Below are 22,227 nucleotides of genomic sequence, written 5' to 3'. Positions count from 1 at the left end.
TTATATCTACAAAGAACAAGTATATTTTCCTTCATATAGTCTCCAGTTACAATGATGATTTCCCGAGGGAACAAGATACAATATATAATACCTGAGGGGGTGTGACCTGTTAAAATAATATTAATATCTTCTATAATGGTTTTCTATTTTTAGTAGTCATCTTAGTTGTCGACTTATTTAGCTATTTATCTTTTTAGTCGACTCATTTATCTTGTTAAGTTAGCTTTTTATTATTTACCCTTTTAAGCTATATTTAGCTTTTTAAGCTTTTTAGCTTATTTGATTTCACTTCAACGACTAGTTCTATTTATAAAACATCGTCTTGTAACCTCTATATATGCGTGTGTATATCGTTCAATGTAATTATCTGATTATTGAATCATTCATTCAATTTATTTTTCATGATATCAGAGCATGGAAATTAAAAATTTCGAAAGTTTTTGTTTTAAAATTTTTCGAAGTTTTTATTGAAGAGATTTTTTTTATAACTGTTTTTTTTTTTTGAAAAAAAAAAGAGCAGGTTCTTTTTCTCTTCCTGGGCGGATTTTTTTTGCAGGTTGAAAATTTTCCTAGGGTTTTATTGATGTGTATTTTGTACACAACCAAACACAGAATAAAATACCCAAATGGTACCTTATCCTCTCTTGAATAAAGCCTTTGAATGCTGAAGATATCGCGAAAAAGGATCAATCAGGATGACTTCAAGGTTCTTCGTTGTAGGATCTCTACGTGTGGATAAGCACCAGTGGTCGTTGTATATGCTGTTTCTTCAAGGGGCCTTACGTACTTTCTGAGAAAGCTTGTCCGTGTTACTCTCTTTTGACTGCAGGAACAAGATTTTCCTAATACTAACAAATTTTCAAAAAATAGAAAAAGATAAGGGTTTCAAGGGATGAATGTTAATCTAATCCTAAGAATGACTCAATGTAGGCTAGACTTGGTAAGATTCTACCAATTTCAGTATCGCCAAGGAATTACAACTCTATTGGAATTGATGTGATCTTCTAAGGTGATTCAATAATTTTCAAATCATCAAGGATATAGATACTATCTTAGAGATACATATCAATATTTCAACAATGATTGAATTTTCAAGCAATCTCAATATCTCCAGTTGACCACACAAGGCGTCCTTACAATCAGTAAGAAGCTAGTGGTTTGGAACATGAATCTCACCAAAGATCAAGCACAACACTTAGTCCTTCAAACTTAAACTTAAATACTACTTCGACTGAGAATGATTCAAGAAGATAAACAATCATGAAGATAGCCACAAGTATTGCAATAAAACACCATAACTTCAATATTTATCTCAAAGCCAAATAGACAACAATTGTTCAAAATTCTTTCTTCATTACTCAATCTTGCTACACAATAACTTTCTTCTCTCTAAGCTCTTTCTCTTCTCTAACTTCTAACTATTATCAAAATGAAAATGAGTGAGGGTATATATAGCATCCTCAAATACAATGAACAGTCCAGATCGAAAGAAGATCAATGGCCAAGATTTTGACACCTAAACCCTAATTAGGGTTTGTTACAAAAAAGGTCCCCATTTAGATAAACATCATTAAATGCATAGCCAATATTTAATTGGCACAAATATCGAGGAAACATAGACCAATAGGAATTAAGCTGCCACATCATCCTATAACAACTTTTCATCTAGAATTTTGTTCCCTTTCCTATGCTCTTTTTTAGCATATCCAACGAATCTGGACACAATTCCCTCAATCTCAGCAATGGGATTCTCAGGAAGTTTCTTCATTCGTTCTTCCAAGTGAAGGATTTGATCAAAAGCAGTGAGAAGAGCTGTCTCCCATCCAGGTTCAAGTTCTTTGATCTCCTCAATCAGGAACATAGTAGTGAACATCAGATCTCGTTGCTCATCTGTGATGACGTTCTCCTCTTTGCAAAAGATGACCTTGACTCTCTCCTCCAACTCTTGGATGTCCACATCTGTCTCAATCTCTATCCGCCTGCCAAGAATGGTACACAACACTTCAAACACCTTGTCTTGAATCGGATGGATGACACCTTCAACTTGACTGCATTTGGTGTTGATGTCTTCAAAAAGGACTTCTTTCATCTAGAGCAGAGCTGACCACTATAGGAGGTTATGAGTTCCTCCATCCATTATCTTTTCTTGTGCCAGGATCCGTCTTGGTGTTTGCCTTATTACTTGTAGGACAGGAATGATAACATCTCTAGTGTGAGTGAAAGCGGCTACAGTTATCATTAGATTATGGATAACTTCAAGGACCTGGATAGCTCGATGAATTGTCTTCATCATTCTTGTTGCAAATTCAACGGCCACCGTGTGAGATTTATCAATCCAAGAGCTCATAAGCTGAACCAAGCTCTTGACCCTTTTTGCTTCGCCAACTGATTCAAGAGGAAGTGCTTGTAAAGGAGATACTGCTGGATCCTGACGTCTCAAGGGCTGATTGAGATGACTAAAATAGCCTCTCCAAGCACCGACCTCTCTCCCAAGCATCTTATTCTTTTCCATTTCTTCTTTAAGTTTGTCTTTAAGTGCTTCAAATGAATCAGTTGCCTCTTCCATCGCTTGTTCGGTAGTAAGTGGACCAAGCTCAAATGTTTCTAAGTCATACTCATCTGCAAGAATCTGACCCTCATACTTGTCCACTACTGGTGTAGCTATTTGCAATTTCCTGGATCCTGTCTCAGCCCTTATTACCTTGGACATCTTTGTGGCCTTCATCTTTTCCATTACCACTTGAGAATTTCCTATAAGGCTTTCTAAATCAAATACATCTTCTTCCTCTTCAACCACAACTACTCTTGTCAGTCTCTCTTTTAACCAATCTGGGATGGCGGATCTTGTTTCTCTTACTTGTATTTCTTCAAGCAGTGGTCCATCCTCTCGGAGAGGAGATGTCACCTCATCATCATTTTTCTCTTCATGTAGCTCATTAGCATCAACTTGGGGAGATTGACTTGATGAATGTTGGGGCGTCTGTCCCTTTTCTGGCTTGTCATTTTGTACCATGGATTCCATGGATTCATCAACTTCAGGTACTATCTTCCCTTGACCTTCTCCTTGGCTTGCCTTCTTTTCATGTCGAGAAGATGTGCTTGATGGGTGACCAAGATTGGCTTCTTGTTTCTTCTTGGAAGGTTCCCTTTTCTCAGGTCTTTCTTTCCTCTTTGCACCTCTAGGATGAGAAGTGTTCTCACTCACGCTTGCTTCTCCTTCTTCTTGTCTTGCCTCCAAAGTAAAAGTCATTGATACATTCTGCTCCCTCAATTTCTGATGCTGTACATCCACCCATCTGCGAGTACATGATAAAACAAGAGCCATCAAAACTCTCAAGTCTAAAACCTTGGGCTCATTCCAATCTATCTTCACTCCTTTGTCTTCTTTCTCATAGGACGACTGGAGGTATCTACCATTATCCTGGGCTTGATCAGCTACTCTATAAACCTTGCATTTCCTGATGAAATCTAGGGGTAGCCTGGAATGCATCTTTCTTTTAACCTCTAAATCACTTGGGAGATTCATCCAAAAGTACTCCACCTGAAACTCATGTTTGTACTTCCTACCGATTGTCTCCTCCATATAACCATGAGGATCAAAATTCTCCCGCGAGGCAAAGGATGTGAATGAGTATAAAGATAATTCCTTCTCTCCATCCTCCGAGGCTTGAGTGTTAGGACATACTTCAAGTGAATTCCCTAGTATGATGGGCACGAGAATCCCATTTCCATGCTTGTGTCTGGATGCCTTCGCATAAGCTGCCAACTGTCTAGTCACCTCAAGTAGCACTATCCCGTCTGTCGGATACCTCGGCAACATGTAGGGAGATGAAGGACACCCATGAACTCTGATGTATGTAAACTTTGGAAACTGGATGAACCATGCACCATACTTCTTCACAAGCTCTTGTGCATCCAGAGATAGTCGATTATGAATCCCACCTTGCAATATCCTAGTAATGTTCATCGTGAAGGTGTCATTGACTAACTTGTAGTCACTTCTAGGCGGATGATGCAGATGAACATAAGAATCACAAACTCTCATTTCCCCGGGTCCTCTTCCGATCACTCCTCTGTGAGGTAGCCCTGCATACTCGAAACTCCTGATTAAGGCATACATAACATATGAGTTCATGTGGAACGATTTGGTGGGTCTTAGCCTTCTCAACTGCACATCCAGACAATTGCTAATAATTCTGGCCCAATGAAGCATTCCTTTTCCTTGGACTATCACCTGAATGAAGAAGAACATCCACTTTTCGAAGAAGAAGGCTTGAGGGGCCCCTGTAACTCGATTGAGCAAAGTTATCAAATCTCTATACTCCTCCTGGAAGTCGATCCTATGCGGTGTATTGGGAATCTTGTTCAGGCGAGGCCGACTTTTGAGCAACCAATTCTTATTGATGAGATTCAGACAAGTATCGGGATCATTTTCATAGATTGACCTGGCTCCTTCTAAGCTTTTGTAAATCATATCTTTATGTTTTGGAAGATGAAGAGCTTCACTTATAGCTTCTTCTGAAAGGTAAGCTAAGATGTTCCCTTCCTTGGATACGATCGTCCTTGATTGTGAGTCATAATGGCGGGCACACTCGATCATCAGCTCATGACACTTGACTGCGGGAGGGAAACCTGCCGCCTTGATGATGCCACTTTCAATTATCTTCTTCGCAACAGGTGATGGCTTGCCAATGTAGGGGACTTCTCGAAACTTCTTCACATTGAAGTTTCCTAAGTTGGTGTCTCCGATATTACTCCATTTGGACACGATCCTGGTCTCCAATTCGTCATTCTTCTGATCCTCTTTGATGAGAGCCAGGCGACTAGTAGATACTCCTGCCTTTGGAGTCGCCATCTTGATACCTACACAACATTTCAAAATTAGTCCTTGAGCATTAAAGGGTAGAAAATAAGACTCAAAAGGAGGATTTAAGATATTAATTAGGAAATTTCATGATAAATCTAGAATTATCATTTCCTAATTAACTAATCAAAAATTCTCAAGCTTTAGACCCTTTAAAAAAATGCTATTAAAACAAGCCTTGAATAAGGATATTAAGATAATTATGCCATACCTCCTCTTGAGTACTCAAAAAAGACTTGACAATGATGAAAGAAAACTAGACTTTGATGGACAAGGCCTAGATTATAGTCCTCCCTTGGATGGATTGCACCTCCTCTAGCTTCAAAAGAATAAATTCCACCCTCCTTAGCCTTCAACACTTAGCAAAATTTTGCCTCCAATCTACTGGATTTCGCTCCTCAATTTACTCTTCAATTTCGCACTTTAGAGGAATGAATGAATGATTTGAAATGTGAAACAACACTCCTCCATTATATAGAGCGCTCACCCTACTCCCTTCAAGGCCGACTTGGCAAAAAAGGGGTAAAAAATAAATAAAATCTCTAAAAAAGGGTGGCCGACTTGCCTATAAAGGCAAAACAATTCCCTTGAGCGCTCATTTTAAATTTTAAAAAATTAATTTTAATCCTCCAAGGTAAAATTTCGATTATTTCAAGGCTTAAAATTAATTTATTAAATGCAAAATGCTTTTAAATTAATGCGAATTTAAATTTAATTTTCCAAATGTCTCAAATTTAGCAATTTTGGTGATTTAGTGCAAACTGGAGAATATCAATTTTTTGATCAAGGTCTCAATGAAGCTTGCTAATGATCTGGCCCTGGACCCTCTCCAAGGGTCAGGAGCGATTTTCCAAATTTAGCCTTGAATATTTCATACCTTGACTCTAAAATCTCTTGGAGGGTGAATTCATATCCAGTCAAGGTCTTGCATTTCAAATTTTGGTATTCTGCATGAGGAATTTAGGTGGAAATGTGGATTTCGCCCTAGACCCTCTGGAAGGGTCAGGAGCAATTTTCTCATTTCAGGTTATAATCCACCTTAGCTTGATTGTTGAACTCTCAATGCAATTTCCAAGATCCATTTCCTTGCACCACCGAGTTACTTCATTAGAAATCTTGAAAGAAATAATGCTTTTAGAGGAATTTCGCCTTGGACCTCCTGAGAGGCTCAGGAGCGAATTTTGCAATTTTAACCAAAATGTTTCACTTTTCACCTTGAAACCTCTTTGCCAAGTAAGATTTCATCTCGTACTATGCTATGAATAGGATTTTATGTCCAAGAAAGGTAAATAATGTGCTTGAAAGGAATTTCGCCCTGGGCCCTCAGCAAGGGTCAGGGGCGAATTTACCTTTGTTGCCCAAAATTCATCAATTTTCATGCTTTCAAACCCTCAATTGCATCAAGTGATGTCCAATCTTCCTTCCGGGAGACCCTACACAAAACAAGTTAGCCATAATTAGTGACAAACAAGCTTAAACAATATTTACGCCTTGGACTCTCAGCAAGGGTCAGGAGCGAATTCCTCATTTCAGGCTAAACTGCTCAAATTTTAAGTTTCAAACCACTTCACAAGGCAAAGTCAGGTCATTTTCAAGGCCATGAACCAGTTAGCAAGTCTACTCAAAACAAGAAATTGTGTTCAGAATGAAGTTCGCCCTGGACCCTCAGCAAGGGTCAGGAGCGAATTTTCTATTTCAGGCATCATCTTGCTCCCCCAAAATTGATCAAAACGTCTCCAGGCAAGAACACACAAATCCACCTTCAAACATGTCAAAACTTAGTCAAAATTGTGAAGGAAATCCAGTCTACAAAGAATTTCGCCTTGGACCCTCGGCAAGGGTCAGGAGCGAATTTGACATTTTCAGGCTCTTGATCCATTTCATTCCCTATTTAACTTGGCCGACTAGATTCCCTTTCTTCACTGACCATGCTTAGCTAACTCAGACTTAGAAACAAACTGGACCTTACCCAAAAAACCCCTATTCAATCTAGACCTGACCTGAGACTTGTCCTATCCCTGACCTAACCAACTTGACTCTCCCGAAAGGTATACCTTATTCTGACAATCTTGAATCCTCAGGTGCACTAACAATTTTGCAAAATTTGGTTAGACTCAACTTGAATGAAACTCTAAAACTAAGCTTCCAAGGTTCAACCTTAATCCAGCTAGCTCAGACAGACCACTCACTCAGCTAAAATCCTAAAAGCAGAGAGAAAAACAAGCAGAGAGAAGGCAAAACCAAAAACAAAAGAGGGGGTTCCCGTTCTAATGGGGCGATGTGTGAAATGGTCACAATAGGTTTCTGCAATTTTCGACTAGGGTTTTGACCATTCAGTTCAAGTCGAAATTTTTCTCTGGTTGCAGATTCTTGGTGGGTTTTTCGAGACCTCAACTGGGTCGTCGTTAGATTTTTTTGGGTGCTTCGTTTTCTGTGCCTCGAATTTTATGCCAGCAAATTTGCCTTGGAATTTAAAAATAGTTTGCAATTTTTGCTAATTCTATGGACGTTGGGAATTTTGTTGTCTTCTGGGCACCGTTTATGCTGTTTTAAGTTTGCAGAAAATTTTAATTTCTAGGTTTCTTCCAAACCTCAAAATTCATGCCATAATTCTTCTCCAGGGTTTCAGTTTTTTCAGCAGTTGCTTCTATTCTTATTTTTGAATCAGATTCTTCTGTCTCATGCTTTCACTAGGTTGACCTCGTTCAACCTCCATTTTCGTGATGGCATCTTTGACCAAAATCATGTTGGAACACAGTCAAAAGTTCAACAACTGCCACAACACCTGGAAACAGTGCATGTTCACGATATTTGAATATCGTTACCTTTATCAAATTGATTTAGGCCAGACCTCGTCTTACAGGTCCCAGGGTTTTCACGATTGTTTCCTGAAAAATTGTCCGTCGGTTTTCTGATTTTTTCTACAAAAAATTATGGGAGGGTTTTCACAATTTTTTCCTCAAAAGTTGTTCGTAGGGTTTATAATTTTCCCTTAAAAATTATCTCATTTGTAATCCGCAATATTCGCGTAAGATTTTAGTTATCTAGGTTTTACCGTTTTTTTCCACAAAAACAATGATTTGTAACCTCAGATTTCTTGGTTTTTCGATTTTCTCCTCAAAATCGTAAATTCTCATTTCAAGGGTTCCTATTTCAGGGTTTGATGGTTTTTCTTCAAAAATCGTGCTTTGTTGCAGTCAGTTTGGGTTGCACCTGTCAAGGCGAACATCTGCAACCGTGGTATCTTGCAGTCTGTTTAGGAGTTGCTGGAGCAAATAGTGCTCAGTACTCTTTTGCAAAAAGGTTTGTTGATTTTTTCCTCAAAATCATGGTTTCAAGCTTCAGTAATTCGTGTGTCAGATCTCTAATTCACGTGTGAAGGCTACATTAGCTTCGATGTTTTTTGGTACTCTTGGTCATTTACATTCTGCAGATCTTGGGAGGGTCTCCATAGCAGCAGATGGTCTTTGCATTTGTGATCATAACACCTGCAGAGTCTTCTGTAGGGTATTGAGTAGGATGACCATTAGGGAGGGTGTTAAAATAATATTAATATCTTCTATAATGGTCATCTTCTATTTTTAGCAGTCATCTTAGTTGTCGACTTATTTAGCTATTTATCTTTTTAGTCGACTTATTTATCTTGTTAAGTTAGCTTTTTATTATTTACCCTTTTAAGCTATATTCAGCTTTTTAGCTTATTTGATTTCACTTCAACGACTAGTTCTATTTATAGAACATCGTCTTGTAACCTCTATATATGCGTGTGTATATTCTTTCAATGTAATTATTCGATTATTGAATCATTCATTCAATTTATTTTTCACGACCAATCGTCGCGTCCAACTGCCCTTCGAGTGAACTAACTGACTCCCATAACACACAGTCATGGATGATGTCACAACATAATGAAGACAATATAACATAATTGATTATTCCCGGCTACAATCTTTCCTTTCCACATATGGATGTAGCCATTGTGGTCAATCATCATGATGAGGTGATGTGACTCATAAAATTAAGAAGGATTCCTCTCTAGCTAAGAGGGAGTGTTGATGATAGAATAGCTACGGCCGGACTCCATTAGGGTCGACAGAGTCAACGTAATTGTCTAATTGGCCTATCGGCCTTAGACAATTACGTATGCCGGCTATTAATGAAAATGCTATTAAATGTTCATATGTGATGTTTAATAAATATGCAATTAGTTAATGATTACTATCGATTTTACATAACCGATTCTATTGTTATTGGGTTGGTTAATATCGGTTATGTTGTGTTTGTTATTGGTTGCACATAACCAATGGTATTTGAATCGGTTTGGTTTATTATCGGGTTATACCATATAATCGATTTGTTTTATTATCGGTTCTACATAACAGATTGTTTTTGTAAATCGGTTTGTTTATAAAATCAATCATATGTGTGAATCGGTTTGTAACCGATGATGGATAGCAATCGGGTGTGATAGTATAGAGTCACGACTTTATGTAGAACTCTCGATGGCTGTATATTAGTAGTCTGCGTTTTTCTGTTAAATTTAGTCTCAGTCGTAACTCTAAAATCGTAATCTGTTTTAGTGCCCAGAAATTCGATTTTATACTTGCGATTTAATTTAGTATTAAACTAACATACTAGTTTGTTATTGTTATGTTTGGTTTAAGTAATCCCGCCGGTGTAGAAGGATCGTGGCTCCACACAGGGGTCATGACCCTATGTGGACCCCTGTGTGGAGCCACGATCCTTCTACACCGGCGGGATTACTTAAACCAAACATAACAATAACAAACTAGTATGTTAGTTTAATAGATCGCGACCCCCTGTGGAGGCACGATCCAATGAAGACAAATGATATATATCCGCCACCCTTGTTGAATAAAAGGATATATGATACATGTGGTGAACGTAGAAGATATAATTGCTTTGTCTTCGTATTTGCAGAGGCAAACTGATAAGACATAAATAAAATCAGTCTTATATTTCTTTAAATCAAATACTAACAGTATAAATTCATTGTCTCAAAATTCTGATTGTTCTGAAAGTCATCACAGTCTATTTACATTTACATGGTATCAGAGCCTAACTACTTAAGATCCGAATAGACTAAAAGTGAAGTTGACATATCAAATCGAAGATTTCTAAAATGGCGAACACAATCAGATTCGAGGACAGACTCGAAGGAGCAGCAAATTTTGTGGCTTGGAAAGTTAGAAGTATGATAGTATTAAAAGAGAACAAAGTAATCAAATTCATAAAAGAAGACAAGCCCGAACCTGCAGACGAACCTGAGAAAACTGTGTGGAATGAAGGAAATGATAAAGCTGTAAAAATCGTGATAGATGCAGTAAGGGATCACATAATACTACTTATATTAAAATATGACAACGCTTATGAAATGTTCAAAACCCTTGAAAGGATGTATGAGATAAACAATCCGAGCAAAACCCTAGCTCTAAAAAGACAGTTGAACCACATAAGTATAAATAAAGGTGAAACAATAAACTCATACTTCATGAGGATAGGTTCACTCAGAGATCAACTGCAAAAACTTGATTATCATGTCGAGAAGCAAGAACTATCAATGATTACTCTAGATGGATTACCTGAATCCTGGGAATCATTCAAACAAGGCATAAATGCAAGGGATAAATTTACAGAATTTGATCGACTAAGGGATGACTGCCTCCTTGAAGAGTCAAGGCAAATGAAAGGGGGAAATCACAAAACTAAAGATGAGGACCTCCACATTCTGAATACCGACTCCAGTAAGAAAGGCAAGAAGAGAAACTTAAAGAAGAGAAAATCCCATCATGGGAAAAGCTTTCATAAGAAAGACATGTCAAAAATCCAATGTCATAGATGTGATCAGTACGGACACATGTCATTTAATTGTCCTGATAAAGTAAAACAGCAGGCATCATTCGCCAAAGTAGAGAGGAACACAGAACTTGAATCTGAGAAGTTTGTATTATATTCAGCACTATCAAGTCAAGCTTCAAACAAGTCTAACACTTGGGTGATAGATAGTGCATCGTCAAGACATGTCATCGGATTTAGAGAATTACTAGACTCAATTGAAGAGGGATCAAATGAAGAGGTAACAATAGGGGATGACTCTGCACATCCTGTAAAAGGTGTCGGGACATGTACAATCAAATTGAAGTCTGGAATCTCAATCCAACTCACCGGGGTACTATTTGTACCAGGCATCAAAAGGAACTTAGTCTCTATCTCTGCACTTGAGGATGATGGATATAGAGTCTCATTCATAGAAGGAAAGGTAATGGCATGGTCAAAAACATCCACATTCAAAAGAGTACAAGTGATTGGTTACAGACAAGGACACCTATATGAATTGTGTAATGAGCCAAATCAAACCTTACTTCATGAAGTCATAGACCAAGCGGAAATTTGGCATAGAAGACTAGGGCACTTACATTTTCGTGCTCTACCCTCTATGGAGAAATTAGTCACAGGACTACCTAAACTAAAGCAAATTCATTTAGAGGTTTGTAAAGGATGTGCATTAGGGAAAAACACTAAAAGCTCTTTTCCCTGCAGTTCTAGGAAAACTAAAGGAGTACTAGAACTAGTTCACTCTGACTTATGTGGGCCTATGTCTGAACCATCACTAGGAAACACATTATACTATGTAATCTTTGTAGACGATTTTTCTAGGAAAACTTGGATTTATTTCCTTAAAAGTAAAGAATCTGAAGATATTCTTAGGAAATTTAAAGAGTTCAAATCTATTACAGAAAATCACTCTGGTAGAAAAATCAAAACTCTTAGGACTGACAATGGTAGGGAATACACATCAGAACTATTTAAAGAGTTTTGCAAAGATGCTGGGATTAAGAGGGAGTTCACTGTACCCTACAATCCTCAACAAAACAGGGTTGCTGAAAGAAAAAATAGAACAATAGTAGAAGCGGCAAGGGCTATGTTGTTAGATCAAAACCTAGAAACTGCACTTTGGGGAGAAGCCACTAATACCGCTGTATACATTCAAAACAGATGTCCTCACTCTCATATTGGTGACAAAACTCCTGAAGAAGTCTTTACTGGAATTAAACCTGATATTAGCCATCTCAAAATATTTGGATGTCCTGTTTGTATTCATGTACCTAAGGAGAAAAGAACTAAATTAGAACCTACTGGACAGAAAGGGATTTTTGTAGGATATAGTGAAACATCTAAAGCCTACCGAATATTCATCCCTGGTCAAAGACAAATAGAATTAAGCAGAGATGTCATATTTGAGGAAGATATAGCTATTAACAAAACAAGGAGTTCCATCACACCTGAAATCCCAACTAATTCCATTAATTTGCAAGAAGATTCTCTTTCTGAAACTCGGAGGGAGCATCCCGAGGATAACACCTTGGAACTTGAGAACACTACAACAGAGAATCCCAGGAAGAGACCACTATGGGCCACTAAAACAGTACAGGAAGTAGAATCCTTTGCAGCACCTAGAGGAACATTTAGAGAAAGCATAAGACCTTCAAAGTTCTCTAGCTATGTTACTCTAATGACAGACCTCATAAATGTTGAACCTTCAAGTATGGAAGGATGCCATGATAGAGGAATATCAATCTATCTTAAAGAATGATGTGTGGAAAATTGTGCCTAGACCTAAATGAAAATCAGTTGTATCTTCTAAATGGCTCTTTAAAATTAAGCATGCTGCTGATGGCAGTATAGAAAAACATAAGGCAAGATTTGTTGCTCGAGGCTTCTCACAGAAGGAAGGAATTGACTATGAAGAAACATTTTCACCTGTTGCACGATACACTTCTGTCAGAACAATCCTGGCTATAGCAGCATCTAAAGGATGGAAAGTTCAACAAATGGATGTAAAAATTGCATTTTTGAATGGAACAATTGAAGAAGAAGTATATCTAGAGCAACCTGAGGGATTTCAGGTAAATAATGCTAAAGCATATATTGAGATATCTACAAGGTACTTTGGACTATGGACTGCATTATGAATACACTGCATTGAACCTACATGGATACTTTGATTCAGACTGGGCTGGAAGTGTGATAGACAGGAAGACCACTTTAGGATGCTGTTTCAGCTTGGGATCAGCTATGGTATCTTGTATCTGTAGAAAACAATCATCCGTAGCTAAGAGCTCCACAAAAGCTGAATATATAGCTGCATCCATGGCAGCTAAGGAAGCCATATGGTTGAGGAAATTGATAGTAGGACTGTTTGGTGAAAGTCTGAAGCCTACTATCATTCATTGTGACAATCAGAGCTGCATTAAACTTTCAGTGAATCCAGTTTTCCATGATAGATCCAAACACATTGAGATCCCATATCACTATGTAAGAGACATGACAGAGAGAAAGGTAATAAGACTGGAATATGTCAATACAGGAGATCAGACAACTGACATTCTCACCAAACCCCTAGCAAGAGTGATAATTGATCACTTCAGGAGGTATCTTGGTATGGTTAAAATGTAATTGATGTCTAAAATTATGTAAACTTCTTGGTCATATACTTGAGTATATGAATTATGTAACCTTTCCCTGTGTTCATTCCTAAAGGATGACGATTCTTTAGTTAATGAACACTTGTATTTTAACATTGTAAGGTGACGATCTTATAAATGTTTGGAAGATCATATAAACTGAAAATCAGACAATTTGAATATCAGTAATATGATAAGTTATAGTAGACATTATGTAAGTGGATTAATGTCAGTGCACATACTATAACAGGGATATCAAAGTGAGTATATCCTTAGTATTACAGGCTGATACTTATAATAGGGATATCAAAGTGAGTATATCCTTGGTATCACAGGCTGATACTTATAATAGGGATATCAAAGTGAGTATATCCTTGGTATCACAGGCTGATACTTAAAACAGGGATATCAAAGTGAGTATATCCTTAGAATCACAGGCTGATTCTTCACACCTAGGTGATGTAATTATCATGAGATTAGTGTTGAGCTAAATTAAGTTTTAGGTCTATACTCCTAAGACTAAGAGGGAGTGTTAAATTTAGTCTCAGTCGTAACTCTAAAATCGTAATCTGTTTTAGCGCCCAGAAATTCGATTTTATACGTGCGATTTAATTTAGTATTAAACTAACATACTAGTTTGTTATTGTTATGTTTGGTTTAAGTAATCCCGCTGGTGTAGAAGGATCGTGGCTCCACACAGGGGTCATGACCCTATGTGGAACCACGTGGTTCCACATAGGATCGCGACCCCCTGTGGAGGCACGATCCAATGAAGACAAATGATATATATCCACCACCCTTGTTGAATAAAAGGATATACGATACATGTGGTGAACGTAGAAGATATAATTGCTTTGTCTTCGTATCTGCAGAGGCAAACTGATAAGACATAAATAAAATCAGATTTATATTTCTTTAAATCAAATACTAACAGTATAAATTCATTGTCTCAGAATTCTGATTGTTCTGAAAGTCATCACAGTCTATTTACATTTACATTTTCCTTGGAGGTATGATAACAGCAATAAAAATAAGAAACAATATACAGCAGTACGTGATCACATAGTTTGTGGCATATAGAAATAGTTAATAGTTCGTAATTATCTTCAACTGGAAGGAAGTCAATAACCTACAGCAATCGGTGATCAGTAAGATCGAATTACACACATACACTGCAGATCGGATTACATATATGTTGGATTAGCTATAACCTGTGGCACTCAGCAATTCATGATATTCACTCACAGTGAATTCAACATATTCTGTTTGTAACTTTCATAGTTCAAATTAATATCAGACTGAGATTAAGTTCAAATAAAATTAAAAAATATCTTCTATTCAAATCTGATTGAAACTCAACAGTAGCCAGATGTTAGCGAATTACCTTGGTCAAATAAAATAAATTATCCTCTCAGGGTTCCCTCCTTCCTAAGTCCAAACAATTTAAAAAAATAAGCAATCCTTGTCTAGCCTACACTATGTCTTTGTGCTCCATCTTTCTAATTGGAATTAGCGTGTGAACTGCTACCCCCCCGTCAGGGCATGCCTCCATCACCCCCCTCCCCTAACCTTCCAAGTCCAAAACAAAAAAATTGATAAAGTCAAAGTTGAGGGCCTTGAAATAAAAAAGAGGCATGTGTCCAAGGAAGAATCAGACATGTTGAAGGAATATGAGAGTCTGTCAAGGAACAAAGGGAACCCATCTAACACAGACTGTCTAAAAGGTAAGGAGACTAGGATGGATCGTGTAAAGCTTGCATTAGAGTTATGCAGTTGTTTACTTTGGCAACCATTTATTTTCCAGTACCATGCATTTTTTAGAGTAAACCCTATAAATGTGATAAAAGTTGGTGAGATTAAACTCTGGCTTCTCAGTCCCTAAGCTTTCACATATTAGTGCTAAGCAATGCAAGAATTTTGTTCTGGTGAAAAAATTATGACCAAAATATAAGAAAGTTATCAAGTCAATGGTGCACATGCTTAAAACACAAATAACAAGAAGTACTGGAGGATATAAGGATCTTTACTAGTCTTCAGTTGGTGTTCCTCAAATTTTGTATGGTAAAAGATAATATTTTTATAATTGTAGCACTACCACTTCCTAATGCATCACTAAACAAGATCAAACAAAAGTTCATAAAATCTAGATAAAGAACTGATTAGGCTGAAGTATTCCGAGCCAAATTTTTTCGTTTGTACAAATTACAAATTACATTCAATGCACCCGTTAAGGTTAGAAGATAAACCAAAACGTGCTGAAGCAACTCTAACCAGAATGTACACCAGGATCCCGTTGTGGGCAAGGTGTGAGCATTGGTCAGAGGATCTAAAACAAATTGCTTATGCAGTAACTCTAACCAAGATTGGCGCCGATGATGGCGAGCATATGGTCAGAGGATCTTCTACCCTAAATGCTGAAAGGGAACTCTACACCAAGTATGTGCTACCCAATCCAGAATGGAGTGAGGGGCGACCATATGGCGGAGTGATTACAAAACAATGCTTGAAAAGAAATGCGGAAGCTGGAAATACTCAACACCCAGAATGTGCTTGCTAACCCAGAATGGGAAAGTAGCTACCATAGGGCGGAGGTCAATTAAATACAATATCAAATGCTGAAAGTAAGAAGAGCATTACAATTTGATAAAGCAAGATTATACTCTGCTGTCAGTACTACTGCCAGCTTACACTATGAAAGATGAAATCTTGCAAACAATACGTATCAGCATATAAATAGAGAGGTACAATATTAATGAATTCCTTTGCTGAGAAGTAAGATTAACGGAAATGGCAATAAACAGATCCAACCTTTTCTCCAGACTTGAATAAATCTTCAATGAAGCATTCCCATCGCTTTCAAAGAACTCTCACCACCATCGAATAAAGATATTGCAGATTTCTCCAAACTGATTTAACAGACCTGCACCTTTCAACAAATATCCAGCAACATAGGATTCTTTGAAATGCTCGGAACTCACTCTTTACTCATTCAAAATGCTTGATATCAATTGCAAAACTCTAATAGAAAGGAGGCGCTCAGACTAAGAACAGAAAACAGACTTTAAAAGCATCTAACACTCAATGCACAATTCCCAAGACAGCAAAGGTACGACCCAGCTGGAAAGGGCGATTTCTCTCTTAAAAATCTGATGCTTCACAAATAAATCGACAAATTGGCACACATGGGCGCATTCCCTATATGGAAGGGAATATGCAATACCCACAACGAATTTCTTTGTCTTTTTGATTTATGAATTAAACATCCAATCTGCTGAAGCTAACATGCAAAAACCAGGAACTTCTAATACGCAAAAATCAGAAACTAAGAACTACAATGTTGATTACAATGCACAAATTTCAAGGAACTCACAAACTAAACTAAAATCACCACTAGTTGTTGTCTTACAAACAAGAAGCGATGCCCAAGCTAGGAGGCCTTCATTCCTCGAAGCAAACCCAGAGCCAAACCGGCAACATAACAGTACTGTAGACCAAAGATGTGAAATGATGCTCAAAGTCTTCCTTTTATAACTTCCTGTTGACTTCACGAAACCCTAAAATCCACTTCAATATCCAAACCTTAATCCTTTCTCCAAGATGGCGTCCTTTTCCTTTCAAGCTTAATATTGATATTTTAATTAAATTCAATACCTTGATAAATGCGCCCACATTAAGCTTGCTTTGACTTTGGAAATTAATAAAATAATCTTTAATGAAGGCGCCACCCTCAAAAAGCCCACTTTTCAAAACAACATAAAGTCAATAGACTAGGCCAAGGGGTCAACGTTCGAATATAATATTAAAACGTGACCTTTTAATTAAATATATCAACTTAACTCTTCAATCATGCCCTGAAGCCAATAATGACCAAGTCAAAGATCAGGTCTGAGAAGGGGACATTACGGGCCCAGCTCATTTCCTTGTGACAGCACAATTAGGCTCATGCGAAAGAAGGATGACACACATGGAGGTTGTGCATCGATTTGAAAGCCTTAAATTAGATAATTGTGAAGAACCACCACCCTCCTCCAAGGATGGAGGACTTATTTGAGCAGCTCTGTGGTGTGAAGTTTTTAACAAAGATAGATCTTAAATCAAGGAACCATCATATTCTTGTTGAAGCCTCACATGTTTGGAGGACAACCCTCAATGTGATAGAGGGTTTGTTTGGACTTTGAATGAATGATTATGCCTTTTGGCCTGAGTAATGATCCTACGAAATTCATGAGGATGAGTGACATCCTTGAGTCATATACAACTTCACTGTTATTTCCTCTCCAGATGGCATACTTAACTTCAACAGAACATGGGTAGAGCACCTGAGTCGCATTCAGCAAGTGCTTAACAATTTGTGGCAACACAAGTTGTATAAATCTAGAGGAATGTTCTTTTGCCAATGGAGGAGATGCAGCATCTTGGGTATATGTTGATACACATGGAGTAGACGAGGATTCAATCTAATCTCTGTCATTTGAGAATGACTTGTACCAAAGACCTACACAAAAATTTGTAGTTTCCTAGGATTGGAAAATTTATACGTGAGGTTTAAATTCATTCCTCAGACATTGCTTTACTCTTGATTCAAGTGACCAAGTGGGGCATGAAGGCAAATTATAACTGGCCAACAATGCAATAAAAAGCATTTGAAGAGTTGAAATGCAAACTCTGTTGCATGCCAGTATTGCATTACCTGTTCTTCTACAACCATTTGAGACAGAAATTGCTGCATCTAAGCTGTCCTCACTTGGTTTGTCACTTAATTGTTTACTGCAGTGGAACAACCATTGGCATGGTAATAAATTATCCAACATGTTACTAAGATATTTATTTCATTATCTAGGACTGTAAGCACTACATATTGGGAAAGGAAATCATCCATACAAATGCAGTTCTTCTAGTTGTAGAGCAAGTTGCAACAAGAGCAGCATGAGAGTTGAAGCATATTATTAAGAATGAGAATAAGAATATCATCTACACATCCAATAGCATAGCATTGAGAATAAGAAGAGAAGTGCCAATCCAATATTACATTGTTTGCATCACTCTTTGTTCGTTCTTTCCATTCTTGATGCATATGGAAATGAGACTAACACCAAATAGTTTTATTTTGTTGGTGTTCATCTACAATGAATACAGAGGAATACAATTTTTGCCCTCTACATGTTATCTGGTTGACCATAAAACTGTCTGTTTTATTCTTATTGCAGTGTCTTTGTTTTTTTTTCATTTTAATATTATTATTTTCTGATTCTTTTGTATGGAGCTTATCCAGTATGAGCTTTTCCCAATTCTATTTATTTGATTCTTGAAAATACAGCTTTTAGGCTGGAAATTCTTATCATTGAAATTCCTCCAGGGTGCTTAAATTGCAATTAAGGTTTACATTGATCTTGTTATTTTGTACAGAAGCAGAAGACCAGTGAGAGTCCTACCAGCTTTTTGAAGAAAGCTCATGTTCAAGAAGAACAGTGTAGTAGTGACAATGGGGATATGAAACAGATTGTTCCTTTTGGATCAACTCAAAACTTTGTAAGACATAATATCTTTTGATACTCTTCAAGGTGCAAGCATAAAAATAGAACCTAGATCTATCATTTTAATGTGGTGTTAAGGGCAGCATATCTTTTGTTTTTTTAATAATTATTCTGGGACACACTCTTTATGATTTACGATTTCAAATTCAAGTGTGATGGATATGATGTTATGAAAGTAATTTATAGTTTAAGCTGCTTGTTAAAAATGACAGGTGTATGATGATAAAGAAAATAACGAGCAGATGCTAATTTCAGTTCCAACAGACGGGAAATGTGTTGCAGAGCCCTTCAACTCTGACTCAGTAGATGATGTCTCTGACAATTATGTCTCAACAATTCGAACAGCCAAAGGAGGGATTCGCAGGAAACATCACCGCTCTTGGACACTGCAAGAGGTGATGAAACTAGTAGATGGTGTTTCACGTTTTGGTGTTGGAAGGTGGTCTGATATTAGGAAGCTTGTATTTTCCTCATCTGGTTATCGTACCTCAGTTGATCTAAAGGTCAGCAATGATTTTTTTCATAATATAATCAATTTTCATATTGATCTACTTTTTTGGTTGGTTTTGATTCAATATTGTAATTGCTATGTTGTTTATTCACATGATTATAATAAATTACATCTTTATCAGGATAAATGGCGAAATCTACTAAGGGCTAGCAATGCACAATTACAGACAAAGAAAGAGGTCTGGTTGCTATATTTTTTCTGTTCAATCCCTTATTTATCATGTTTATCATCTTGCTCTGCCCTGCACGGTACTAAATAGTTTTTTGATCTTCAAAATATTTACTTTTGGTCTCTTGATTTTGAGAAAGGGTTCTTTCAAAGTTCTAACAATGCAGGTGTTCATGCTCGATACGAGGTGGTATTTATCTCCATTTAGATGTTTAGGAGCTTTTCATTGCTTCAACTCTTGCATCTGAATTGTTTGTTTTCATAATTTGATATGAGAATTCAAAAAAAGTTATTAGTGTTATACAGTTCATTATTTCCTTTTAAAATGTTTCAAAGTTCACATATTATTTTACTGGAATGTAAAACAGTGTACAATAGTTTTCCAGTACAAGGGTTTGGTTTGAACATTTAAATTTCGTTTGATGTATTTTACATAATAATTTGATTCTGTTTATCAACATTGTTCATCATAATTCCTAGGGATTTGCCATTTATTTGGTTTGAGACACAGTTTTTTTTGAGTTTCCATCTGTTGCAAAACAAAATTTGATTGGGTTTTTGCCAAATTTTATTGTTTTTTCTAGTCTGTCATTGAGCTCTCTATTGTGGCACTCGTTGGAGGTCATGGAGGGATTTTCAGAATATTTTGAATTGATGCTTTATAAAAGATGTTTTATAAAAAGCGTTCTGAGCATTAAATTGCTTTGGTTGTTTGAATCCAAAAGTGGACATTTTCCTTGCTACTGAGGCCTTTACTTTCCTTTGAATAGATATCCTGCAATCCAAGCTCATGCATTTAGTCTATGAATTAAATTAAATATCAAAATGGATGATAGCATACCCCTAGGGCTTCCATTCCCTGCCATTTATTCTCTTACTATTTTTATGAGCAACCCTGCCATCTGTCATTGATTCTCTTACCATTATTTTGAGTGAGTGCCTCGTTGTCTTCCTTAGAATAAATATCCATTAATCTCTAGAAATCAATCTTTGAATCAAATATTGGATATTGGAGGTACATCCCTCTATCTTCCGTCATCAATCCTTCAAAATTAGTTCTTCAGTTTGAGTTTTTATTTGTCTATAGAGTTAAGAACTAAAGAGTGATTAAATACCTCTTTATGGGTTTTGTTTATTTTGATCCTATTAAGATGTGGATAATGTAAAACCTACCTCTCCTTTATCTTGATGTTTTCCCATCTCTATGAATATTATGCTAATACAAGTAAATTGTTTGCTAAAGTAAACTAATAAAGATTGGAAGTATCTTAAATTAGCAGTGGGATCTTTCTTTCTCAGCAACCTGACAGTACTTTTTAATACCTATTCACTGCAGGCTGGGAACAGGAAAAAGCATAGTTCATCTCCTATTCCAGCACCAATTCTAGCTCGGGTTAGAGAATTGTCAGCAATGCAGTCACAGGCACTGTGTTTGCCAAGCTCAAGTAATCCTGTCATTCGAAGTGGAAGGATTTTACATAAAAGGAACCCAATTCAAATAAAAGTGGAATGTACATAACAAGTAGTATCTTCTTTGGATCTCTATGTACAGGTTTTCAGTAAGTTAAACTAATTTTAATGTTCTAATTGTCATTTTAAATGAATGGGTTTATGGAGTATGGCTTTGTTTGCTAAAGATCTATGCTACAAGATGGTTGTATGCATGTTAGAGAAAGCCAGATTAAACTTAGAGCAAGGTTCTTCATTTGGTCTTCAGGTCCAGATTATGGACCAAAGCAAGAAAGTGATATGTAAATGTTCTAGTTGGGTGAACCCGTTTGAATATATATCTGAGTCTCACCAAGTTTTTGCATTTAAATATTCATATTTGCAGGCTTGAACATTCAATATGTTGCAGTCATCCACTGGGATGTGTAATCGTCTGTCTTTGTGACATCCAAGATATGCTGGAGTTTGGGCAATAGGGATGGAAACAAGACCTTCCCTGTTTTTAAGCATTAGGCAACCTGTGCCATTTGGTGCATAAAATTAAATAATAAGTTAAAAAATAAAAATAAAAAGGCCAAAAATCTGAAAGAGGGAGGGAGGATTGTTTTTGCAAATTCAGCACACTTTATTTACTTTTTAAATTTCAGTTCTTTTATAATAGACATACCACCCTCATCCCTAAAATAAAGGAAAATTCATTCGATCACCAAAACTTATATCCACATCCCCTTGTCCTTCAATCACCAAAATGTTAAATATTTGTGATGAGCATATTGGACATTGTGTAAAAACTTAATGTCTCGGCTTATTTTGTTTGCATTAGCCATAACCATAATGCCATTGAACCAAAAGAACAATTGTAACATTAGTGAATGAATGATTGAAAGATTTTAATGACCTCAACAAGACTAAACAGTCTATGGGACCAAGATGAACACCCTTAAAATTATCTTCAGGTTCTTTTCGATGTGTGATCTCCTACCATTGATTTTGACTAGGAGGCTGGCTGTCTGGTTGTTGGGGACAACCCTCAAATAGCTACATACAATTTGCTTGTGATGGATCACACTCACACACCCAGACCATGATTTCAAACAACAATAATAATCTACAGACTTCCTGACAAAACAGTGACAGGAACTTGCCCAACCAATCAATAGTTTTCAGATAACCAATGCACAATAAAAATTTTGTCAACAAGAATTCCTGTGAATC

At 36.9% G+C, this 22,227-nt stretch overlaps 1 protein-coding gene across 4 annotated transcripts in view; it reads left to right on the top strand.

Annotated features, from left to right (window-relative positions):
* LOC131063223 (uncharacterized) overlaps positions 1 to 21,376 on the top strand; it is a 111,722-nt gene extending 90,346 nt beyond the window's left edge. For all 4 annotated transcript variants that reach the window (XM_057997021.2, XM_057997019.2, XM_057997020.2 and 1 more), the window contains 4 exons: positions 18,757 to 18,879; positions 19,097 to 19,387; positions 19,517 to 19,573; positions 20,900 to 21,376. In XM_057997021.2, coding sequence (XP_057853004.2) covers positions 18,757 to 18,879; positions 19,097 to 19,387; positions 19,517 to 19,573; positions 20,900 to 21,082 — 654 coding nt within the window. In that variant the 3' untranslated portion in view covers positions 21,083 to 21,376. The remainder of the gene's footprint in view (positions 1 to 18,756; positions 18,880 to 19,096; positions 19,388 to 19,516; positions 19,574 to 20,899) is intronic.
* The last annotated feature ends 851 nt before the right edge of the window (positions 21,377 to 22,227 follow it).

This window comes from Cryptomeria japonica, chromosome 1 (genome assembly GCF_030272615.1).
Source record: "Cryptomeria japonica chromosome 1, Sugi_1.0, whole genome shotgun sequence".
NCBI classification, from domain to species: Eukaryota; Viridiplantae; Streptophyta; class Pinopsida; order Cupressales; family Cupressaceae; genus Cryptomeria; species Cryptomeria japonica.
Note: the sequence above shows the minus strand (reverse complement) of the source record. Positions and strands in the feature narration are given on the sequence as shown.